Below are 25,217 nucleotides of genomic sequence, written 5' to 3'. Positions count from 1 at the left end.
CTACCACTGAAAGAGAGGCTGTCAGAACCGTACAGCCTCCGCTCTCCATAGTCTGCACTGTGACTGCTAGTATCATATCGCCTCTGTATAAATCCATGGTACGCCCACATCTGGAATACTGCGTGCAGCTGTGGTCGCCCCATCCTCAAAAAGATATACTGGAATTGGAAAAGGTTCTGAAAAGGACAACAAAAATGATCGGGGTATGGAACGGCTTCTGTATGAGGAGAGATTAATAAGACTGGGACTTTTCAGCTTGGAAAAGAGACGACTAAATGAGGGATATGATGGAGGTCTATAAAATCATGACTGGTGTGGAGAAGGTAAAAAGGAAGCATTATTTACACCTTTGCATAACACAAGAACGAGGGGTCACCAAATGAAATTAATAGGCAGCAGGATTAAAACAACCAAGAGGAAGTATTTTTTCACACAACGCACAGTCAACCCATGGAACTCCTTGCCAGAGGATATTGTGAAGGCCAAGACTATAACAAGGTTCAAATGGGATAGTTTGATACTAGATAATTTCATGGAGGGTAGGTCCATCAATAGCTATTAACCAGAAGCTGAGAATGGGCAACAGGAGATGGATCACTTGATTCCCTGTTCTGTTCATTTCCTCTGAAGCACCTGGCACAGGCCATTGTCGGAAGACAGGACACTGGGCTAGATGGACCTTTGGTCTCACCTAGTATGGCCATTCTTATGTTCCCCCCTCACCCTTGCATTGTTACCACTCAGGGAGGGGGAAGGAATTTGCATCCTTCTTGAAATAGGACATGCAATGCGGTGATTTGTGGAGAGACGCCAGATAAGCATCAACGAACTAGCAGGAGCTAAAACCACTGGGGGATAATTAATGCAAATTCCAAATTCCCTAAATGAGTCTAAAAATACTACCCTTTCTGGTGAAAACTGCATACCCGGGGTTAAAGAAGCCTAGCAAGCAAAGAACTAAAAATTGTAAAAAGGGGGAAGGATTTGAAGGACTTTGAAACCTACCAGGGTCTCCACGTGGAAAGTGGGTGATGGCTGATAAGACAGGCCTTTATGTCAGCTGTTTGTTACAGTGTTGGGGAGTTCAGGTTAGGTCCTGCTTTCTGCTTAAAGGTGGATCTCTTCTAATCACTTTAAAATCTGCATGGGTATTCAGATTGTCTTGAAATTTGCTGTGCGTCATAGAAACGTGGGGGTGGCTTAGTGACCTATATTTACGGTTGTTTGATTATGTGGTTCCTGAGATACATCTCCCCCACCACCAATAAAAGTTTTTCTTAAGGTTCGGGGATTCTACCAACATTTTTTTTGCACAGCCTAGGGATCAAACCAGGCCTCTGCTTTGGCACAAAGGTCTCCTTCACTTGAGAGCTACTTCAGCAGGCGCATAACGTCCACTACCCCTTTGGGTCAGCAACATCGAAAACTGTATTCACCAAAGACTGTTTAATAGGCACCTACCTAACCGCTAACACGGTGCATGCACGCGGGCTTGTCCCAGCTCCTTCAGAACAGCTGTAACTGTCATGGGGATGTGTCACTTGGGGTGACCGGAGACTTACATTGTCCGCTGCAGCCAGCTCCTTACTGGATTATGGAATTAATAAACAAGTAATTCGTAACTTCAATGTGTAGCACATTCAGTCATGTTCATTTCATCAAATTTATATTAAAAAAAAATCTGACACTGACGTATTTTTTAATATTTTTTTGGCCTTCGAGGAAGCAACTGGGAGCCACAAATATGGGAATAAGGAGCCAATTTCAGTCTCCTAACAGTTCTACCAATTAAATACCTACCCCAGCGGCTCGCAACCTTTCACGACGACTGTCTCCCTTGCAGGAGGCTGATTTGTCTGGCCTACCCCCAAGTTTCCCCTCACTTAAAAACGACTTGCTCACAAAATCAGACATGAAAATACAAAAGGGGCCCAGCCACTAAGCCTGAGGAATTGCTGCCTTTCTCATCTTTACTATATAATTGTAAAATAAACCACTTGGAATAGAAATCTTGTACTTCCATTTCAGTGTATCGTCTATAGAGCAGGATAAACCAGTCACGGTCTGTGTGAGATTTTAGTTTGTCCCGACTTCGCTAGTGCTTTCTATGGAACCTGTTGTAACACTAGACAAATATCTAGATGAGTTGAATTCCCCAATGGAAGGCATCTGTGTACCCCCACTTTGAGAACCACTGGCCAGCCCATGTGTTTGACACCCTCTGGGCTTCGGCTTCTACTCAGCTTTCCCATATGGGTCTGTGGACTTGGGTGCTAATTCCATTGTTTCCACCACTCAATTACAATGCTTTCTTCAGCGTTATTCTGAATGGAAGGCAGGGGCCAGGCCTGCCCCATAACAAGGTTTAGCCCAACCCATAACAGCATTTACACCTTAATCAACTCAAAGTCACCTCTCGATTTTCTTTTCGGTAAGCTAACAGGTTAAGCTCTTTAAGGGCAGATCTACACTGAGGGCGCTGCATAGGCACCATTGCAGCACTTTAATGAAGATGCTTTAAGTGGACACAAGAGAGCTCTTCCTTTGCCTTCGTTAACCCACTTCTGCAAGAGGTGGAAACTAAGAAGCTCTCCCACCGACATGGTGCTGTGGTTGGCATAACCACGTTGATCGGGGGAATGGATTTTTCAGCCTCTGAGTGATGGAGTTAAGAACATAAGAACAGCCATACTGGATCAGACTGACGGTCCATCTAGCCCAGTGTCCTGTCTTCCGACAGTGGCCAGTGCCAGGTGCCCCAGAGGGAATGAAGAGAACAGGGAATCATTAAGTGATCCATCCCCTATCACTCTGGCAAACAGAGGCTAGGGACACCTGCCCATCCTGGCTAATAGCCATTGATAGACCTATTCTCCATGAACTGGTCTAGCTCTTTTTTGAACCCTGTTGAGTCTTGGCCTTCACAACATCCTCTGGCAAGGAGTTCCACAGGTTGACTGTGCATTATACCGACAGAGGTGTGTAGTGTAGATCAGACCTAAGACTCTTTCTATAAAGCATGTTCTCCGGCCCCTGAATCTTTTCTGCAAGCCTTTCCAACTTTGCCAACATCCTTTTTAATATGTGGACACCAGAATGGCAGGCAGTATTCCGGTACCAGTCTCACCAATGTTGCAGAAAGGTAAAATCACTTTCCTATTCCTATTCACTGCTATTTAAACATCCAAGGATTGCATTAGCCCTGTGTGCCACAGCATCACACTGGGAGCTCACGTTGAGTTCCCTGTCCACTATGACCCCTAAATCCATTCCAGAGTCACTGCTTTCCTGGAAACAGACCCCATTCTATAGGTGTGGCCAGGGCCGGCTTTAGGCCGATTCAGCTGATTCCCCGGAATCGGGCCCTGCGTCTAAGAGGGCCCCACGCCTTAAGCGCCTTTTAAAATTTTTTTACTTACCCTGGCTGCGGTCTGCTCCAGGGTCTTCCATGGCCCCACTCCCCTGACCAAAGCGCCGGCGGGAGCGCAGCTGCCCCACAGCCCGGCTCTCCCAGCTGGAGCCCCGGCCCAAGTGCGGCAAGTCCCGCAGCCTCGTTCTCCCGGCTGGAGCCTCAGCTGGAGCGGGGCAAGCCTCCCCACAGTCCCTGCTGGAGCCCCGGCCAGAGCACGGCAAGCCACCCCGCGGCCCCGGCTGGAGCCCCGGCCAGAGCACAGCAAGCCGCCCCGCGGCCCTGGCTGGAGCCCCGGCCAGAGCACAGCAAGCCCCGCCGCCCCAGCTGGAGCCCTGGCCAGAGCATGGCAAGCTGCCCCACAACCCCACTCTCCCGGCTGGAGCCCCGGCCGGAGCGGGACAAGCCCCACTGCCACGGCTGGAGCCCCGACCGGAGCAGGGCAAGCCGCCCCGCAACCCCGCTCTCCTGGCTGGAGCCCCGGCCGGAGTGCGGCAAGCTGCCCCGTGGCCCCGCTCTCCCGGCCGGAGTGCAAGCCCTACCCTGCAGCCCTGCTCTCCCGCCTGGAGCTCTGGGCCCTTTAAATAGCCCCCAAAGCCCTGGGATAGCGGGGGCTCCGGGGGCTATTTAAAGGGCCGGGGCTCCAGCTGCCTCTGCCACCCCTTCCTTTAAATAGCCACCAGAGCCCCCCCCCACCCACATGTATTCTTCAGGGCTCCCGCGGATATTTAAAAGGTCCGGGGGAGTAGAAGCAGGGGAGCCCCAGGCCCTTTAAATAACACCCAGAGCCCTGGGATAGTGGGAGCCTTGGGGGCTATTTAAAGGGTGGGGGCTCCAGCTGCCTCTGCTGCACCCCCTGCCCTGCCCGCACCAGCCCTGTCCCCCATGCCTGCAGCCAGCTCTGCACCCCGTGCCCACAGCCAGCCCCTGCCAAACCCCCTGCCCTGTCTCCAGCCAACTCCTGCCACACACCTCTGTGGCCCTGCTCAAAGCCAGCCAGCACCACACACAGCCCTGCCTACACCTAGCCCTGCACCCCCTGCCCTGTCTCCAGCCAATCCCTGCTGCACCCCCCCTGCCTGAAGCCAGCCAGTTCCGCACTCCTCTGTCTCCAGCCCTTTCAACCCCTGCTGCATCCCCCTGCGGCCCTGCCTGAAGCCAGCCCACCCCACACCCCCGTGTCCAGCCAGCCCTGCACCCCTTGCCCTGCCTGCAGCCAGACCCTACCTCCAGTCAGCCCCTGCCCTGCCTCCAACCAGCCTCATGTCCACTGCTGCCCTGCAGTTCCCAGGGCAGTAACCCTGCACACCTGCTTCAATGCGGGGGGCAGGAAGCAGCTGGGACCCACACGTGCACAGCTGCAGGGAGTGGCGGGGACCCACACATGTGAAATGGCAGTCATTAATAAGCAATCAACAGCATATATGATGCAATGTACATAATATAAAATTGTACTATTTATATAGTTATGGAAAGTAAATAATACATGGAAGAAATAAAAGGCTTTTTTTTTTTTTTTACACTTCCTAAAGCCGGCCCTGAGTGTGGCCTACACCAGTGGTTCTCAACCAGGGGTACACATACCCCAAGGGGGATGCAGAGGTCTTCCAGATGGTACATCAACTCATCTAGATCAGTGTTTCTCAGCCTGAGGGTTCTGATTCCCCAGGGGGATTGCAGGATGGATTTAGGGGGGTTGCAAGTGCAGGGCCGGCATTAGGGGTGGCAAGCAGGGCAATCGCCCAGGCCCCCACAAAGTTAAGCTACACGTTTCAGCTCCAGGTGGCAGGGCTTGGGCAAAATCTAGGAGCCAAGTGGGTAGGTAATATCTCTTATTGGATAAACTTTTGTTGGTGAAAGAGACAGAGCTCTTCGTCAGCTCAGGCCCAGACTTACGTTGAAGCGCTCTGCGTAAACTCAAAAGCTTGTCTCTGTCACCAACAGAAGCTGGCCCAAAAAAGGATATCCTCACCCACCTGGACTTACTGAGCTAGACCCTACACAAACACAGAACAGACCTCTGCCCTTTGTGCCTTTCAAAATCACCCCCTAAAATCTTAGTGTAGACAAGGCCTTTAAAAATATAATGACAGATTCAAATAACATAACAAAACTGTGAGTTAGCAGGCTTTGTCCCTTTGTAGCTTGCTTATAGAAAGAAAGAGATCTTGGAGTCGTGGATACTTCCCTGCAAACATCCACTCAGTGTGCAGCGGCAGTCAAAAAAGCCAACAGAATGTTGGGAATCATTAAGAAAGGGATAGATAATAGGACAGAAAATATCATATTGCCTCTGTATAAATTCATGGTAGGCCCACATCTTGAATACTGTGTACAGATGTGGTTGCCCCATCTCAAAAAAGATACACCACTACCTCGAGAAAACGCGACCCGATGTAACATGAATTCAGATATAACGCAGTAAAGCAGCGCTCCAGGGTGGGGGAAAAGCGGGGGGGGGGAGGCTGCGCACTCCAGTGGATCAAAGCAAGTTCAATATAATGTGGTTTCACCTATAACGCGGTAAGATTTTTTGGCTCCTGAGGACAGCATTGTATCAGGTTGGAGGTGTATATTGGAATTGGAAAAGGTTCAGAAAAGGTCAACAAAAATGATGAGGGGTATGGAACGGCTTCCGTATGAGGAGAGATTAGTAAAACGGGGACTATCCAGTTTAGAAAAGAGGTGAAAAAGGGGGGATAGGATAGAGGTGTATAAAGTCATGTGTGGCCTGGTCTACACTAAGCTGTTAAACCGATTTTAACAGTGTTAAATCGATTTAACACTGCACCTGTCCACACTACACTGCTCTTTATATCGATTTAAAGGGCTCTTTAAATCAATTTCTGTACTCTTACAAAACGAGAGGAGTAACGCTAAAATCGATATTACTATGTCGAATTAGGGTTAGTGTGGACGCAAATTGACGTTATTGGCCTCATTATTTTACAGTAGCTACCCACAGTGCACCGCTCCAGAAATCAACGCTAGCCTCGGACCATGGACGCACACCACCGAATTAATGTGCCTAGTGTGGACATGCACAATCGACTTTATAATATCTGTTTTATAAAATCGGTTTAAGCTAATTTGAATTTATCCTGTAGTGAAGACGTAGCCTGTGAGTTGGAGAAAGTAAATAAGGAAGTGTTATTTACTACTTTTTACACCACAAGAACTAGGGGTCACCAAATGAAATTAATGGGCAGCAGGTTTCAAACAAACAAATGTAAATATTTTTTCCCACAACGCACAATCAACCTGTGGAACTCTTTGCCAGAGGACATTGTGAAGGCCAAGACACTAACAGGGTTAATAAAAGAACTAGCTAAATTCCTGGGGGATAAGTCCCTCAGGAGGGGGGAGGGATAGCTCAGTGGTTTGAACATTGGTCTGCTAAACCCAGGGTTGTAAGTTCAATTCTTGAGGGGGCCATTTAGGGATCTGGGGCAAAAATCTGTCTGGGGCTTGGGCCTGCTTTGAGCAGGGGGTTGGACTAGATACCTCCTGAGGTCCCTTCCAACCCTGATATTCTGTGATCAGTGGCTATTAGCCAGGATGAGCAGGGATTCAAAATCATATGCAACTTGGTCTGGCATTAGCTGGCTCTGGAGAAGACTAAAGCAGCTTTGTACAAATTGTTACTCTAATAAACACTGTTAACACAGTGGGGGGGTTCCCAAGCCAGATCCCCAGCTGCTATCCATCAGCTGCAGCTCCATGGACTTCCCCAGTTATGGAAATTCACCAGCCCGTGGAGTTTGCAAGGCACAGGCACTTTGCACCCCTACATTGCACAGGGATGTGAAAATTCACTTGTGAAAAATAGCTCCCCGGCCTAACCCTCTTCCCCTTCCTCGCACACAGAGTCGTGGTGGGTGGGTGGGTGGGAAGGTTTCTTTTCCCTTGGTGCCAAGACTTACTGGGTGCTGTCCCTGCAGGTGCAGGCTGCAGGGCTGAGATCCTCCTGGCTCTGGTCTCAGCTCTGCGGGGAAGGGGATTTGGGATTCACTCACCCAGACACCAACCACAAAGAGTTACTGTAGCGACTGGGGAGTGCAAGTCACATCACTTCCTGCAGCCGGGCCAGCGTGATCCCAGCCCAGCTCGCGTCTGGGTCCTAGCGATAAACTACCTTGCACCGCAGCCCAGGGGCGCTGGAACTAGGAGGGTGCTGCACCCCCCCATAGGGTGACCAGATGTCCTGATTTTATAGGGACAGTCCCAATGGTTGGGTCTTTTTCTTATATAGTCTCCTATTACCCCCCACCCCCTGTCCTGATTTTTCACATTTGCTGTCTGGTCACCTTACCACCCCCCACCCCCTCCTCTGGCTTGAAGTGGTTTCCATCATATCCAGGGTTTGCAGTTTGGTTCAATGACTCTCAGTCCCCACCATACAAGTTGTTCCAGTGCCCCTGCTGCAGCTCCCCCACCCAGCCCCAAGCCCCCCTGCCTTTCTGGGGGTGCACACACACACCCAGACACAGGCAGCCTCTCCCAGCAAATCCCCAGCCTCCTGCTGGGGACCTTAGTCCATGACTCAGAGTCTGGGAGTGATTCACAGGATTCCCCTGGGGTTCCCCGGGGGTTCTGCTTTGGAGGCCCGTGTGCAGAACGGGATTAAGCCCCTTCTGTGCCCAGTCCAGGGGGGACTTTCTCCAATGGCTGAAACCAGCCCCTGGTTCCACCGACACCAGCCCCTGAGCTAGAGCCCATAGGTGATGGAGAGAGACTTGGGGAAAGGGCTGGGGCCAGTGAAAAACTGTTATCTGATGTAATTTGCTACCAATAGCAATTACTGATATTAAACTGCTTTTGAACCTAATCTGCTACTGGTATGGGGATAGCAAATTGTAACCAGTAGCAGTTTCTGATACGAAGATTGTTCTTATTTGCTGACATGTCCTAATTTGCTAAAATTTGACAGTGGCGTGGGATGGAACCATAAAGTCATTGGCTTCCAAACGACCCTGCCTGGTGCACAGATGTATTGACACGTCTGAAAAGAGTGAGGTCATTTAAATGTCATTTCTTTTCGCAGCTTCGTTTCCTGTGCTGACAAAGCTAGAGACACAGATGTCATTGCTAAAACCACTAGCAAATACTCACTTGTGCATATTTTCAATGAGGATTATACACATCTAAATTCAGTAGCACATCTGCACCATAACAAAGCTAAATGATGAAGCGCGAAGAGTAATTCAGGGAATCCAGCAGCAGATAAGACAAGTTGGTGACCTGCTCGGAGACTCTATGCAGTCAGGTACAGTGATAACGGATTCGTTGTTTCTGAGGGGGTGTATGTAAAATGTTTCACTGCATCAAGTCTCCTGCAGTAGGTTACATCAGACAGAGAGGAGTGGCAGTGACTAGGCATTGGGATGCCTGTGCCTTTAAGAACCCAGCCTTGTGCCTGTGCCTTTAAGAACCCAGCCCTGGGAAGCCCATGCTGAGATGTGCTGTCTGTGGGAGGAGGGGGGGGGAACCCTCTCCCCCTCCGTTTTTGCAAACACCGGTGTCTCAGTCCACCAGGGTAACTGTTCCCCCTCTGCCTCTCCCTGTACTGGGGTTTTACCCTCTGTCACCCTCTGGCAGTGTCTCTCCCCTGAGCTTAATCCCCACTCCCCCCATCCCTGCTTCCAGCTGCTTGACCTCCCTTCCCAGCCAGTCAATTTCCTCCCCCGGGCCCTGGCCCCCCCTCTCCTCTGATCTGCCCCCTTTGCACCTTTTTAACCCCAGTAAAAAGCAATCCACAGAATCTTATGCCAAGTAAGGGCAGGAGGAAGGGCAGTGGCTTCACCAGATGTTACCAAGCATGCTCAGTACACCCCCAAGTAGCAAATTAAAACAGAGAGCAGTTTTTCACACTACACCTGGCAGGACAGTGACTCTGCACAAGAGCTGCTCACCCTCTTCTTTGCTCCCCCTGTGTCTCCAAATCCCAGAGCTTCTGCTTGTACTGAGATGCACAACCCTGTGGGAATAGGAATGCCCTGGGCAGAGGGGAAGGAAGAAGCCAGAGACAGCAGATTGAAATAGAGAGCTGAGATGAAAGGGGCAGAAGGAGTCATAAGTAGGGTCAGAGGTTCCCAGTTCCCGCTACAGCATCCGTGGGCAGATTAACTGTCCTGGGAACAAGCTGAGCAGCAGAGACTGGAAAAGCCAGTTCTTGCCTCTGCTAAGTCGGGGCACTGCCCTGCCCTGGAGGGGCAATTCCCCAAAGCGGGTCCTTTGGTTCAGCTGTTTTCCCGCATTTAGCTCGGAGACTCTAGGCTTGTCGACACTACAGGGCCAGCGCTGGCCTGCATCACACCCATTGCTCTGCTTACGCCACACCTAACTAAAAAACACCACAGCTACTACAGCAAGGGAACCCTTTGTTAGATTTTGTCTTACCAGCAGGAGCGCCACCAGCTTTTTTGGCGCCCTGGGTGGCAGAAGGTCCCGTCCCTGAAATGGCGCCCCCAACAGAGGTGGCAGAAGGTTTCACCCCCAAAATACCGTTGACGACTGGGGCGGCTGAAGATCCAGCCACCGGGGTTGCCGCCCCCCAAATGTTAGTGCCCTAGGCGACCGAAGGTCACCTAATGGGTTGTGCCAGCCCTGCTTACCAGATAAAGAAGAACTGCTCACAAGTGATTGGTTCTTGGCCCTACGCTATTTAACATTTTTATCAGTGATGTGGAAGAAAACAGAAAATCACCACTCATAAAATTTGCCGATGACACAACATCTGGGGGAGTGGCAATTAATGAAATCATTAATTAATGAATTAATGCCACTTGTACAGAGCAATCTGAACTGAGTACAAGCAAACAATCTGCATTTTAATATGGCTAAATGTACATATACACATCTAGAAACAAAGAATATAGGCCACACTTAGAGGATGGGAAACTCTATCCTGGAAGCAGTGACTCTGAAAAAGATTTGGGGGTTGTGGCAGATAATCAGCGGAACGTGAGCTCCTAGTGTGACTCTGGCCAAAAGAGCTAATGCCATCCTGGGACGTATAAACGGGGAATCTCAAGTAGGAGCAGAGAGGTTATTTTTACCTCTGTGTTTGGCACTGGTGCGACCGCCGCTGGAATCCTATGTCCAGTTCTGGTGCCCACAATTCAAGGATGTTGATAAACTTGAAAGGGTTCAGAGAAGAGCCAAAAGAATGATTAAAGGATTAGAAAACCTGCTTTATCAACTCCAGGAACTCAATCTATTTAGCATAACAAAGAGAAGGCTGAGGGGTGGTTTGATCACAGTCTATAAGTACCTACCTGGAGACCAAATATTTAATAACGGGCTCTTCAATCTAGCAGAGAAAGGTCTAACATGATCCAATGGCTGGAAGTTGAAGCTAGGCACATTCAGACTGGAAATACGGTGTACATTTTTAACAGCGAGTGTTTTGGGAATAGCCTTCAAGACGTTCCCCAAGAACTCAGTTCGACTCCAGTTTTGTCACTCAAGTTCCTTTATTTGGCATACAGCAAAGCTATGCTGAGTTGATCAGACTCAAACATGGGGGGTGGGCAGGGCCGCCCAGAGGATTCAGGGAGCCTGGGGTCTTCGGCGGTGGGTCCCGAGGGCGAAAGGACTCCCTGCCGCGGGTCTTTGGGGCACTTCGGCGGTGGGTCCCGGAGCGGAAGGCCCCCCACCGCCACCGAAGTGCCGCCGAAGATCCGGAGCGGAAGAAGCTCCGGGGGCCTGGGCCCTGCGAGAGTTTTCCAGGGCCCCTGGAGCAAGTGAAGGACCCTGCTCCAGGGGCCCCAAAAAACTCTCATGGGGGCCCCTGCGGGGCCTGGGGCAAATTGCCCCACTTGCCCCTTCATCTGGATGGCCCTGGGGGTGGGTACAGGGTATACCACACATCCAAAGTTACACCGAAACTTCCTTCCTTTAGATACATTTACATATTGCATTACATTCGGTATACATTGCATCCCACTATACACTGCATACATGTGCTTTAAAAGCAACCCAGCATCAATAAAATAAAATGAATCAGTAAACATAAGGAGAGAAGCCCAATCACCAAAATTCCATTCAAAAGTGGCATCCACATTCTGTTTTTTTTTAACAGTTTATGAGTTATAAATAATGAAGCTACTTTAAAAGGTGCAGTGGGCATTCAAAAACATGTCAAAACCGCCAAATCCTATCCAAAAGTTCTGCTTAACTGTACTGTAAAATAAATGTTACTAAGGAAGTAAAAACAAAAACTATGTAGTAAAGGTTTGAAAGCTATATAAAAAAAAATAAAAGCAAACTGAAATGCCTGACACTAAAAACAAGTCCAAATAGTTTAGGGTTAAAGCCTATTAAAAAATATTACACAAAAATATTCAGTTTATTTATGTGTCTGTGTTACTAAATTTTACCAATCTGCATAAAATATTATGCCCACTAAAATGGGGTGAAGTATCATTAAAAAACAGATAAAAGAACTTTCTAAACAAAAATGTATACTTTAAGATTTTAAATTAGACTGCCAAAACATAAAACTGCCAAGGCAGGGAGGGGATGGCAGACAAGCACCCTTCCCCTCCAAACTGTTCAAAATTAGTATGATACTCTAAAACAAACTGACATCAATAACCAAGCATTTCAACAGAAAATACTGTAAGCAAAGTACTGGAGCCATTAAATAGGAAAAAAACCTCCTTAATAAAGCTTTGTTATAATATACATAATGTCATTGCTTTTAAAAAGTTATAAAATTAAGTCAATGTGTTCTAATAACATGTGCAAAAGACATGCTATATAAAGTAAAAGCAGCTTTAAGTAAAATGAAGCAAAAAAACCCTTGGCCTCTTTGGTCACCAAAAATGTTAAAAATTTAATACAATAAAAATGACAATAGTTGGTGCAAAATAATAATAAAAAAAAAATTCAACAAGGGTCTGATAGCAGGAAGATAAATGTAAAACCACTGCAACTGACGTGGTATAAAAAATGTTTAATTTCCCTAATCAAATACTGTTAGAAAATAACACAAAGTCTAAAAACTCCCAGACTTGTTCTGCTATTTGCATCTGGGAAACTTACACAGGCAGGTGTAGCATCTTACAAAGTTGCCGGCACAAGGATTTGCTTTGGGAAAAGAGGCTCCAAGTTGCACAGCAGGGTTAAAACGCTGAAATGTTAGTAACAGAAAAATTGCCTATGCTGGTGATAAACATTGTCTGGGGGCTAAAAAGGATCCCTTCTGGCATGGACTCAGGAAATGTTAATTGAATTGACCTATGTTCTGTTTCACATCTAAATTTCTTGTGGTAATGAAAGAAAATGTGTGTGTGTGTGTGTGTGTATATATATATTGTACCAAGGTTTTTTTTATAATGAAATTAAAATAAAAGCAAAATTAAAATGACAAAAAATGCTTTAAAGGCAAAGCAAGTTTCTAATGTGGAATTACACCTTGGTGGGCTGTACCAAAGAAGTAAACTTCCACCTCCGAGTTAGTACTTTAAGTCTAGTATTAATGGTGGTTCAAATAATTCAGTCTTAAAATTGTGTTGCTAAGTAGTCCACTGCAAAAAACAAATGCAAAAATCCTAAAATATAATGCAACTAAAACAAAGAACTAGATATGTTCACGGAGGGTAGGTTCATCAATGGCTATCAGCCAGGATGGGCAGGGATGGTGTCCCTAGCCTCTGTTCGCCAGAAGCTGGGAGTGAGCGACGGGATGGATCACGTGATGATTCCCTGTTCTGTTCATTCCCCTCTGTGGCACTTGGCATTGGCCACTGTTCGAAGACAGGATACTGGGCTATATGGACCTTTGGTCTGACCCAGTGTGGCCGCTCTTATGTAAATACTAATATAAAAAAGAAAACCAAAACCAGTGGAACATAGGCCTGACTTAACATCATGAGTAATTGAACATGGGTCAGGCCTAATTTCTCAGGTGACAGGATTAGGGAGGTAAATAAATCAACGGGCTGGAAGCAGAATGTTTGTATGAGCCAACGTAAGCGGGAACCCCTAGGGAACCATCTACAATGGACACAAGAACAATGGGTAAGAGATGCCTGGATCATAAGATGAGGTAAAGAGTAAGTCATCCCACAGTGCATGGGTTGAGCATGCTATAGAGGGATTGGTTCCTACAAAGTGACCAGTCAATCCCAAAACGGGTGATGCAATGTGTAGCGAATGCCAGGTAATGGGTAAATGTCTACAAGGGATGAGGTTTGCTGTTTAAGGATGGGTGAGGGGTACGTCCTTCACTTGCCCTCTATGCTTGAGTCTGATCAACTCAGTAGAGCTTTGCTGTGTGCCAGATACAGGAACCAAAGCGACCAGATGGGAGCGGAACGAAGTTCTTGGGGAACCAAGTGCAACAGAAGCGGCTCTAAAGGCTTCATAGGGAAAAATGCACAGGGGCGGTCGTTACTTTGCATGGGTGGTTTGATTTTATTCAGCATGACTGCCCCGAGTTCCCCTGCCATAACTGGGTTTTATTATTGAATCAAGCACATTTAACACTTTGGTGTATTACTTTTAAAAAGACTTTCGAACATTTTTACAATTTTTAACCGTTTAACTTTTTTAACTCTGCGGTGTTAATTTGTGCAAAAATGTGACTGTTTTTATTTTATTACTTATGTTTTTAAAGTGACACATTTTGTAGCCAATTTTCTTTTGGCAACTTTAAGCTTTTTTTTTTTTTTTTGCACTTATTTGTTTAGCTTCATACACTTTGCCTGCAAAGCTGTACTTACTAAATACAGTTGCTGAAGGACAGCTGCTTTCTACCTTGGATCTAAGGCAACAGTTAGCAAACTTGTGTTGTGTGTGTGGGGGGTTATTATTGTTATTTGAGAATGTTTTTAATTTAATTTGTTTTGTCTCCCTACAGCTTTGATTTGCTTGTTATGCTTTTTACGTTTATTTGGTAAGGTGGCACCTTGTGTTTGTGATGTTTTAGCCACTAGAACTAATCCTTGTGAAACTGCAGCCTTGATTTGGCCTTTTTTCTTTTTTTTTTCTTTATGAGAAAAACAAGAAGATGATCCTATTTTTTATGGCTGCAGATGGGTCCCAGCTTTTAACATTTTATTGGCACTCAACAGACTTCTGCTGTGCTTTGCCCAGCATTCTTTTACATATACATCTGGAAAGTACCTTTCAAATATTGTTACAACTTTTACTTTATTTTAAAACTGCTTGGCCAGGCTGCATGGCACACGCTTTACAGGTCCCTTCTTTATTCTTTCAGCCCATTCTTTTCTTCCTCAATATTTTTTACATAAGGGTTAATTCTTCTACTTCTCTACACTGGGCTTTTATTTTTAGGATAACTCTCTGCAATAACAATTTTTTTTGCCTTTTTTTTTTGGTTGCGTTTGTTATTTAGCACTATTCAGTGACGTTCCTTTTCCACCCCCAGACCCAATTTCTCCCTAATACCTATCTGGGAGTCTATAGGGTCCACCTTTGGATTTAACTTAGTTCCCCAATGACCCGGAAATCTCTTCAAATTTAAGCCCTACCAATGCCATTGCTAAAGTGCTGGGTTGTGATCCTTGACAGTACAGCCAGACAGGTAATAAATGATACCTTACCTGCTCCAGGTGAATGGATCCGATCCGAGCCACTGCATCACTACAGTGAAGAAGCCTTTGAAGCCTCTTTCACTTGATTCCCCAAGAACTCAGTTCAACTCCACTCTAATCACTTGGGTTTCGTTATTTGGCATAAAGCTACCAAGTTAATCAAACTCAAACGTGGGTACTGGGCATACCACGCATCTGAAGATACACAACCCTTCCCTTCCCTTCCCTTTCTTTACATACATTAACACATTATGTTACATTCCCTACATGTTGCATTACATGCTGTATAATTGGCATGGTTACTTTGCAAAGACCAATCCCTGTGCAGCATGTTCTGTCCACAGTCTGCTTTCCTCTTTACACTCCTGGCTTTTCTTGTCCGTTGTCATCTTGTTCTTAGTAAATGTTTCCCTGGGTGTTCTCCCTCTTAACTAGCTCAGACGTTCTGTCTTTTAGCTTAGAGCAGGTTTACTCTTAAACTGCTGTGCCTCACTCCTGGAGTGCTTTAATGAAGACGCTCTGTGCTGAGGGGAGAGAGCTCTCTCGTCAACTTAGTTAATCCACCTCCGTGAGAGGCGGTAGCGATGCTGGCAGAAGCTCTCCCACCAATACAGCACTGTCTACACTGGTGATTAGGCTGGTATAAAACTCCAGCGTGTGAATTATTCAACCCCAGAACCACGTAGTTATGACAAAATAATTCTGTAGTGTAGCGTAGACTTGCTGTTAGTGACCCATTTACATCGCTACCTCGATATAACGCCACCCGATATAACACAAATTTGGATATAACGCAGTAAAGCAGTGCTCTGGGGGCGGGGGGGAGCTGCACACTCCAGTGGATCAAAGCAAGTTCAATATACCACGGTTTTACCTATAACGCGGTAAGATTTTTTGGCTCCCAAGGACAGTGTTATATTGAGGTAGAGGTGTACTTATCTTAGCCCCAACATTCAGTTTTCAGTCTACTGATCTAGTTACCTCCCTAATCCTGTCTTCCAAAAATTAAAGCCTCCCTAATGACTCGTGTTCAAGAAAGGCCTACATGAGTAACTAGCCACTGGTGCAATTTACCAAAGGCCATGGCGGATTCTCCATCACTGAGAATTTTGAAATCAAGATTGGAGGTTTTTGCTAAAAGATTCTGCTCCAGGAATTCTTTGGGGCAAGTTCTCTGGCTGGTGCAATACAGGTGGTCAGATAAGATGATTACAATGGTCTCTCCTGGCCTTGGAATCTATCAACCCCACTACCCAAATCCAGGGCGTAATTTGTGCCAGGGCTCACCAGGTCTGAGCCCTGGCACCGCTAAGCCTGGCAGTTCAGAGCCCCGGCACCTCTGGGCCTGGCGGTTCAGAGCCCTGGCACCTCTGGGTCAGGTGGTTCAGAGCCCCGGCACCTCTGGGCTTGTTGTGTCAATTATTAAAGTAAAAGCATGTCCTTGAGCCCCGACACCTTTTTCATTACAAATTAAGCACTGCCTAAGCCCCTCACATCCATGCTTCTCAATCACCAGCTCTAACCTTCTCCTTGTCACTCTGTGTCCTTGATAAGCGTGGAGGGGTTGTGAGGGATGCCTGGAGGCCATAAGAGATACCTGCAGACCATACCCAGATCACAGAGGGTTCCTGGATATCTGGAGCACTCCAGATTTAGGCACCCAAATCGCAATTTTCGGCACCACTGTGATCCACCAACCCTCTGCCTGGCTGCCAATTAACACGCACCTAAACTCACTGGGTACCGAAATTTTTGCTGTAAAAGTGCACTGGGTATGCACTCTGCTGCCTCAGGCAAGCACCAGGTGCCCGTCTCATACCTAAGCCTCAATATTATCTCCCAACCAGCCAAAGTTAGGTAGGGCCCTCCTGGCCCAGTTGCATAGATTCTGATCTCTAAAGCCCCAAAGAGCTCAAGGTGTTTATCAACTCTCTGTGTCCAGCATTAAACAGCAATAGGTGGGTTTGCGGATAGTTTTAAACAGAGCCCTTCGTTTCACTCAGTGAGTTGGCCAACACCCCAAAGCGTCTCCATTCAAATGGAAAGTTTATTGATTAAACACAAGAAAAGAACAAGAAATCAAAACAGGCCAAAATCAAAATCAATGGCTATTAGCCAGGATGAGCAGGGATGGTGTCCTTCACCTGTTGGCCAGAAGCTCGGAATGGGCGACAGGGGATGGATCACTTGATCACCTGTTCTGTTCATTCCCTCCAGGGCACCTGGCATTAGCCACTGGGCTAGATCAACCTTTGGTCTGACCCAGTATGGCCGTTCTTTTTATGTATGGCCTTGATCTGGAAACTGCAGTTGAGTGATTATACAAAACAAGTGTAGAGCTTATCGAAACCTCTCTGCTTCAGAGTCTCCTGTTTTCAGGGCAACCTTTCTTTGCTGAAAGGGAGATGGTTAACTTTAGTCTCAGTCCTGATTAGAATGGCATTCACGTATCCTGTTCTGAACAGAGACAGACAGGGTGGAGGAGAGCTGGGACAGAGAAGATGGGTGAAATATGGCTTTTGTGGATGTTTTTGGACTACTGGTTAGTTACAAGTGGATGCTTTGTCTGGCAAGTGAACCACAATACCAGCTGCGTGATCCGGTTAGTTATGAATTGGTCAGGGCTGTCATCTGATGGCATCCTTTCTCCTTCCACAAGGCAGGTTTGGATGACTGCAATATACTTGACTTCAGGATTTGACAAGAAGCCAAGAGAGCGAGGTAGGATGAGAGGAAAGAAACAATGGGGCAGAAAACAACACAACAAAGGAAGGGAATACAATACAGGATCTCATGCACTTTCCTGGTGCTGGTAATTCTATCTCCCCACTGGTGGGCTGAGATCAGGACGTCACGGTAATGAGATGACTTTCAGCACTCACAGGTGAACACACAGTCCTCTAAAGATGAGCAAGTCCTTTAGATGAGTTGAGATGAGATGAAGTGCTGGCAGGTCGGGGGGGATGAGCTGGGGGGAAGATGAGATGAGGCGAAGCAAGCTGGGACAGGAGAGGAGAGGTGATCTTATTTCCAGTCTCTTTTTAAGATACCCCAGAAGGGAAAAAAAGTGGGAGGCAGAGTTCATCTCCCTCCTTATTTTGTCCACCAATTAGGCCTAATATCTGTCTCACCAATTTTGGCTTATTAATGTCTGTCTCCACCTCTCCTGTTTTCACCCAGCATAATTTCAACACCAGCCTTGTATCGCATCAACTTGCCCTGTGTTGTTTGGACTCAGTCTCTCTGGCTGCTTCTCTTGCATCTGTTCAGTGGTTTGAGCATTGGCCTACTAAACCCAGGGTTGTGAGTTCAATCCTTGAGGGGGCCACTTAGGGATCTGGGGCAACAATCTGTCTGGGGATTGGCCCTGCTGTGAGCAGGGGGTTGGACTAGATGACCTCCTGAGGTCCCTTCCAACCCTGATATTCTATGATCTGTTTAGAACATATTCTATTGAAAATAACTTGACCTACTTTCCACGGTGGGCAAGAGTTAAAGGCCAATTGTCACAACAGCGGTACTCATGATCAGATCTCTCCTAACTGCACCCAAAACAGCTGTTGGGAGGGGCACGACTCTCTTATAACTTTTAGCCTAGAGCAGTTACCCAGGACGTGGGACACCCCAGCCCAATCCCCCATGCTGCCTGGGTAGGGAAAGGGATTTGAATAGGGATCTCCCACCTTTCAGTATAGCTACCGCTAATACAGTAAGTAGGTGCAGATACTTCCCCCTAAATGCTGCCAGCTCCAAGGGGGCGGAGCTAAGGTTGCACAGGCATGTACCTTAACTCTGTATTGCCTGGTTTTCAGAAGGATTTTTTCCCCTGAACTCTGCCTTCGGCAAGGGCACGAGTTATCACCAGGCAGCCTAGGGTGACCAGACAGCAAATGGGAAAAATCGGGACTGGGGTGGAGGGTAATAGGAGCCTATATAAGAAAAAGACCCAAAAATCAGGACTGTCCCTATAAAATCAGGACATCTGGTCACCCAAAGGCAGCCTTAGCCTGTGTTAATGAAGTTTTTTGGCAGTGCATTTCCTAGCTTTTTAACAGAAAAATGTTGGAGGAGGGGTCATTTAGTCTGTTGATGCTTGCACCAATATTAACAGCTGATATGCTGCTGGAGCTACAGAAGCACAAAAAGACCCAGCTTTTAAACAGAGCTTTACATCAGTAACCCGTCCCCCCCATGGCCCCCATTTTACAGATGGGAAGCTGAGGCATGGTGAGCTGATGGGCCTTGCCCACGGTCACCCAGTGGGCCAGGGGCAGACCCAGGAATAGTCCCAGAACAGTGGTTTCTCCACTAGGAATCACATAACAACCGCGTGGCCTAAGTGCTCCACCCGCACCCTGTGCATTTTGCGACCGTGGAACAGGGAGAATAGTTGTGCTCTGAAATATCTGGAGTGCATCGCTGCAAACAGGGTGGGGGAGAGAAATCACAGACATGGGCTAGGTCCCAAAATCTTGGCAGCTTTATGACATGCCTCTGACAGTAACTTGGACAGAAGAGGCGGGACAAGGAGCTAGTTCCCTGAACCTGAGTTCCAATGAGCTCTCCTCACTGCCCCGTGTCCACAGCGTGTTCTCGGGGCATGCGCCAAGCACACCTCTTATCTTCCCATCACAAGGGCCCAGTCCCCCTCGACCCAGCTCACATGGTGAGGGGCAGAGCCCTTCAGTCGAAGAGGAGACCCCCCATCTTGGCTCACATGGGGGGGGGAAGGAGCTCTGACCCCCCCCTCCCATGGACAAGGTCCCTAATCTCATGAGTGGGGGCAGGGAGAGGGGCTCAGACACCCCCAAGAGATAGCCCTGTCCCCATATCCCATCTTATATAAGTGGGGCAGGGATGGGGGCAGAGACATCCCCAGAGGCACAAGGGTCACATGAGGGGGAAGAGGGAGGGGGAAATCAGATACACCCCCCCCCCAGGGGGACAGGGACCCCACACCCCTGCCCCCATTCAAAAGGTAGGGAGAGCAGCTCAGACCCCCTTTCCCTCCAAGAAAGGCAGCCCCTATAGATCATGACACACATGGGAAGAGAGAATTTGATGCTGACAGACATGCCTGGCTAGTTCCCTCATCCTTCTGTTATTTTCCCTCCATAAACCCCTCCCCCTGCCCCCCCACACCTCTCCATGGCCCTTCTCCCCATCCCTATCACTCATGCTCATTTCTCCTCTCCCATAACCCCCCCCCCTTCCTATACTGCAGCCCTGAGCCATCAAACATCTTCATCAAACACACCCAGTCCACTGGGTACCACTGCATCAGCCTGTGACCTCAGTCAATGGTGTCGTCCCAGACGTCGTGTAGTGCAGTTCTCAGATCTGGCTCAATCCTGCGAAGTCACCAATGTCCGGGGTAGCCCCAGGGGTGGCACCAGGGAGGGTCAGGGCACACACCCTGCTGGAGCTATTTTCTCCATGGTGGTGAGACAGCCATCATGGCCACGCCGCTTTTCGAGAAAACGAACGGCGGATGGAAGGCCAGATCGCTGCGGGATTGTCACACTTCGCACCAAGTCAAGCCACTTTATGCCTGTCTTCCCCATCCCTCCCCACTCAAAAATTCTCCTCCCCTCCCAGCAAGCACTCATATGTCTAATTTCTTCCCCCCCCCAACAAAAAACCCCCATCGATTGCATTCCCCCACCCCTATGACATTTTCCCTTCTCAGGACATCGAGGAAGTTTCTTCCCTGTATGGATTTGCTGATTCCAAACCCAACCAAAGCCCTGACTGCAACCGCTCCCACATTTAAGATTTCAACCTCGTGTGGACTTTCTGATGTTTAATCAGATGCGAGTTCTGACTAAAGCTTCTCCCACAGTCGAGGCATTTATAGGGTCTTTCCCCCGTGTGGATTCTCCGGTGCGTAACTAGGTTGGAACTCAGATTGAAGCTTTTCCCACAGTCCAGGCACTTGTAGGGTCTCTCTCCCGTGTGGGTTCTCTGGTGTCGGATACAGGTTGAGCTGTCACTAAACCCTTTCCCGCATTCCGGGCATTTATAGGGTTTCTGTCCCGAATGGATTCTTCGGTGCTTAATCAGGGCTGAGTTGTCGCTGAACATTTTCCCACACTCTGGGCACTGACAGTTTTTTTCTCCTGTGTGGATTTTTTGGTGTGTCGTCAGATTGGAGCTCTGAATGAAACTCTTCCCGCACTTGGTGCATTTGTGGGGTTTGTCTCCCGTGTGGATTCTCTGATGCACGACGAGGCTCGAGCTCCGATTGAAACTTTTCCCGCAGTCGAGGCATTTGTAGGGCCTCTCCCCCGTGTGCGTTCGTTGGTGCAGAATAAGGTTGGAGCTCTGATTGAAACTCTTCCCGCACTCCTGGCATTTATATGGCTTCTCTCCCGGGTGCAGGGTCTGAGATCTACCAAGCTGTTTGCTCATGTGGAATCTTTTCTCACATTCGGTGGATGGGGTTTTTTTCCCTCTTGTATGGGTTCTCTGCTGCATTGAGGTTTCCCGGATGTCCTTTCCACCTCTACTAGAACTAATGGCTTGACACCCTTTCTTCCCTGGCTGCTTTCCCTGCTGCCTTTCTGCCCTGTGCTGACTCTCAGAGGCTTTTTCCTGCTGGAGGCTTAATGCAATGTCTTCTTTGGAGCATCTGGATGATGCCCCATGGGGTTTTGGCTCCTCACAGCCTGCCTGCCGTGGATTCTCTTCCTCATCCTCTCTCACCATCCTGTCGCCCGCTGGAGTAAAGAGAGAGAACCCGGACAGGAGTCATTCCCTCTGCCAGGGTGAGAGGAAAGAAAGGGGCATAGCAAAGAAGAGAGACACAGCACAATAATGGCTGGGGAGAACAAGGGCTTGTCTACATTACCCGCAGGATCGACGATAAATCGACCGCCGAGCACTCTCCCGTGGACTCCGGTACTCCACTGGAGTGAGAGGTGCAGATGGAGTCAACAGGGGAGCGTCTGCTGTCGACTCACCACAGCGAAGACACGGTGGTGAGTAGATCTAAGTATGTTGACTTCAGCTACGTTATTCATGTAGCTGAAGTTGTGAAACTTAGATCAATCCCCCCCTCCAGTGTAGACTAGACCTGAGAAAGGTAAAAAAACCCTGACTTCTGTGTAAATTTTCCTTCTCTGAAATGCGAAGGGGGCACGTGGAGCGCTCTGATCCATTACAGCCAGGTTATTCCTCCTCATCTTTCAAACGGAGTGTCCTCTGTCCCCTCCCCACAAATCCACCCCATATTTCCTCTCTCTAGCTTCACAATATAGTGTCTGCAGGTGGAGCCACGTGTGCGTGTAATAGAAATGAAGGCTTATCCCACCTGTCAGGGATGGTCTAAATTTACTTGGTCCTGCCTCAGCCCAGGGGGCTGGACTTGATGACTTCTCGAGGTCCTCTCCAGCCCTACATTTCTATGATTCCTTCCAGCAGCGGTGAGGCACTGGGGAGCTAGGGAAGTGGTCAGTTCTCTGAACAGTGCTGCCTGATGACACTGCGGTGTGAAGCCAGAGAGAGAGATGAATAACACAGCAATGACAAGGGAAGCCTGCATGCTTGGAAGAGGAAGTGGAATAACTCAGTGGTAATGGATCACGGAACAGCAGGTGCCCACAAAGGAGAAATTGGATTCTGCCATGCACATGCTCAGGGGGAAGTAAATTTGGGGAGGGAGATCCTGCCAGCTGTCTATCAGGATGGGGGAGGCGCTGTGAGTGACATGGGTCAGGGGTAGGACCCTACCTAATTCACAATCCATTTTGGTCAATTTCACAGTCATAGGATTTTTAAAATGGTAAATTTCATGTTTTCAGCTATTTCAATCTGGAATTTCACGGGGCTGTTATTGTAGGAGTCCTGACCCAAAAAGGAGTTATGGGGGGGTTACAAGATTACGGTTGAGTTGCGGCACTGCTGCCCTTACTTCTGCGCTGCTGCTGGTGGTAGCGCTGTCTTAAGAGCTGGGCAGCTGGATAGCGGCAGTAGCTGGCTGGGATCCCACCTCTGAAGGCAGAGCCACCACCAGCAGCAGCAGTAAGGACGGCATGGTGTGGTATTGCCACCCTTACTTCCGCACTGCTGCCTTCAGACCTGGGCCCTCAGTCAGCAGCCGCCATTCTAGGACAAGCCAGCTCTGAAGGCAGCAGCACAGAAGTAAGGGTGGCATGGTATGGTACAGCCACCCTTACTTCTGCACTGCTGTTGGCAGGGTGCAGCCTTCAGAGTTGGGTGCCCAGCTAACAACCGCCACTCTCCAGCCACCCAGATTTGAACCCAGCAGTGGCAGAACTGCAGAGTCTCAATGTGTGGATGAGACGATGGTGTAGAAAGGAGGGGTTTCGATTTATTAGGAACTGCGGAAACTTTTGGGAAAGGGGGAGCCTATGCAGGAAGGATGGGGGAAAGCTGACAGGTGCAGAGAAGCACATGATTTGGACATCCCTTGGTGGGGGATTTATTAATAGAGAATCTCTATGTCCTGGTGAGGATGAAAGGATGGAAAATGATAAAATATAGGCAGGGTCTGATCAGAAACAAACAGTCAAATAAAAAAGAGTCCCATTCAATTACGTCGTGTAATGACAGACAGCTAAAAGGAGACAAGTTTTTAAAGCGCTTATATACCAATGTTAGAAGTCTAAAGAATAAAATGGGTGAATTAGAGTGCCTCGTATTAAATAAGGATATTGATATTATAGGCATCACAGAAACTTGGTGAAATCAGGATAATCAATGGGATACAGTAATACCAGGGTACAAAATATATCGGAAGGACAGAACAGGTGGTGCTGGTGAGGGAGTGGCACTATATGTGAAAGAAAGCGTAGAATCAAATGAAGTAAAAATCGTAAATGAATCAAACTGTACCATAGAATCTCCATGGATAGAAATGTCATGCTCTAACAATAACAATATAGCGGTAGGGATATATTACTGACCACCTGATCAGGATGGTGATAGTTACTGTGAAATGCTCAGGGAGATTAGAGAGGCTATTAAAATTAAAAACTCAATATAATAATGGGGGATTTCAATTATCCCCATATTGACTGGGTACATGTTCCCTCAGGATGGGATGCAGAGATATAGTTTCTTGGCACCTTAAACAACTGCTTCTTGGAGCAGCTGGTCCTGGAACCCACCAGAGGAGAGGCAATTCTTGATGTAGTCCTAAGTGGAGCACAGGATCTGGTCCAAGAGATAAATATAGCTGGACCGCTTGGTAATAGTGACAATAATATAGTTACATTTCATATCCCTGTGGCTGGAAAAACACCACAGCGGCCCAACACTGTAGCATTTCATTTCAGAAAGGGGAACTACATAAAAACGAGGAGGTTAGTTAAACAGAAATTGAAGGGTACAGCGCCAAAAGTGAAATCTCTGCAAGCTGCGTGGAAACTTTTTAAAGACACCACAACAGAGGCTCAACGTAAATATACACCCCACATTAAAAACATAGTAAGAGAACCAAAAAAGAGCCACCATGGCTAAACAACAAAGTAAAAGAAGCAGGGAGAGGTAAAAAGGTATCCTTTAAAAAGTGGAAGTTAAATCTAGTGAGGAAAATGGAAAGGAGCATAAACACTGGCAAATGAAGTGTAAAAATACAATTAGGAAGGCCAAAAAAGGATTTGAGGAACAGTTAGACCAAGACTGAAAGTAATAGCAATTTTTAAAAAAAATATTTGAGAAGTAGGATGCCTGTTAAACAACAAGTGGGGCCACTGGACGATGGAGAAACTAAATGAATTATTTGCATTAGTCTTCACGGCTGAGAATGTGCGGGGAGATTCCCAAACCTGGGCCATTCTTTTTAGATGACCGATCTGAGGAACTGTCCCAGATTAAGGCATCATTAGAGGAGGTTTTGGAACAAACTGATAAATTAAACAGCAATAAATCACCAGGACCAGATGGGATTCACCCAAGAGTTCTGAAGGAACTCAAATGTGAAACTGCAGACCTACTAACTGTAGTCTGTAACCTATCATTTAAATTAACTTCTGTACCATGAAATCTGGTCTTCTGTGTGTTTTTACCCTTTACTATACAGATTTCACAGGGGAGACCAGCCTTTCTTAAATTGGGGGTCCTGACCCATGAGGAAGTTGCAGGGGGGCTCACAAGTTATATTTTTGGTGAGTCACGATATTAACAACATAAGAATGGCCCTACTGGTCAGACCAAAGGTCCATCTAGCCCAGTAGCCTGTCTTCGGACAGTGGCCAATGCCAGGTGCCCCCAAAGGGAAT

General features: G+C 47.6%; 2 protein-coding genes across 3 annotated transcripts in view; both read right to left on the bottom strand.

The window, feature by feature from the left end:
• Positions 1 to 25,217, bottom strand: part of LOC115640774 (putative zinc finger protein 66) — a 687,485-nt gene that overhangs the window by 25,344 nt on the left and 636,924 nt on the right. The window lies entirely within an intron of this gene.
• LOC115640677 (zinc finger protein 271-like) overlaps positions 1 to 25,217 on the bottom strand; it is a 51,905-nt gene that overhangs the window by 4,610 nt on the left and 22,078 nt on the right. Inside the window, exons 5-6 of the mRNA XM_030543552.1 lie at positions 20,767 to 21,692; positions 4,637 to 4,649 (exon numbers count right to left, since the gene is read on the bottom strand). Of these exons, the coding sequence (XP_030399412.1) occupies positions 4,637 to 4,649; positions 20,767 to 21,692 (939 nt within the window). The remainder of the gene's footprint in view (positions 1 to 4,636; positions 4,650 to 20,766; positions 21,693 to 25,217) is intronic.

This window comes from Gopherus evgoodei, unplaced genomic scaffold, assembly GCF_007399415.2.
Source record: "Gopherus evgoodei ecotype Sinaloan lineage unplaced genomic scaffold, rGopEvg1_v1.p scaffold_32_arrow_ctg1, whole genome shotgun sequence".
NCBI classification, from domain to species: domain Eukaryota; kingdom Metazoa; phylum Chordata; order Testudines; family Testudinidae; genus Gopherus; species Gopherus evgoodei.
The sequence above is the reverse complement of the archived record's forward strand: the minus strand, read 5'-3'. Positions and strand labels throughout refer to the sequence as shown.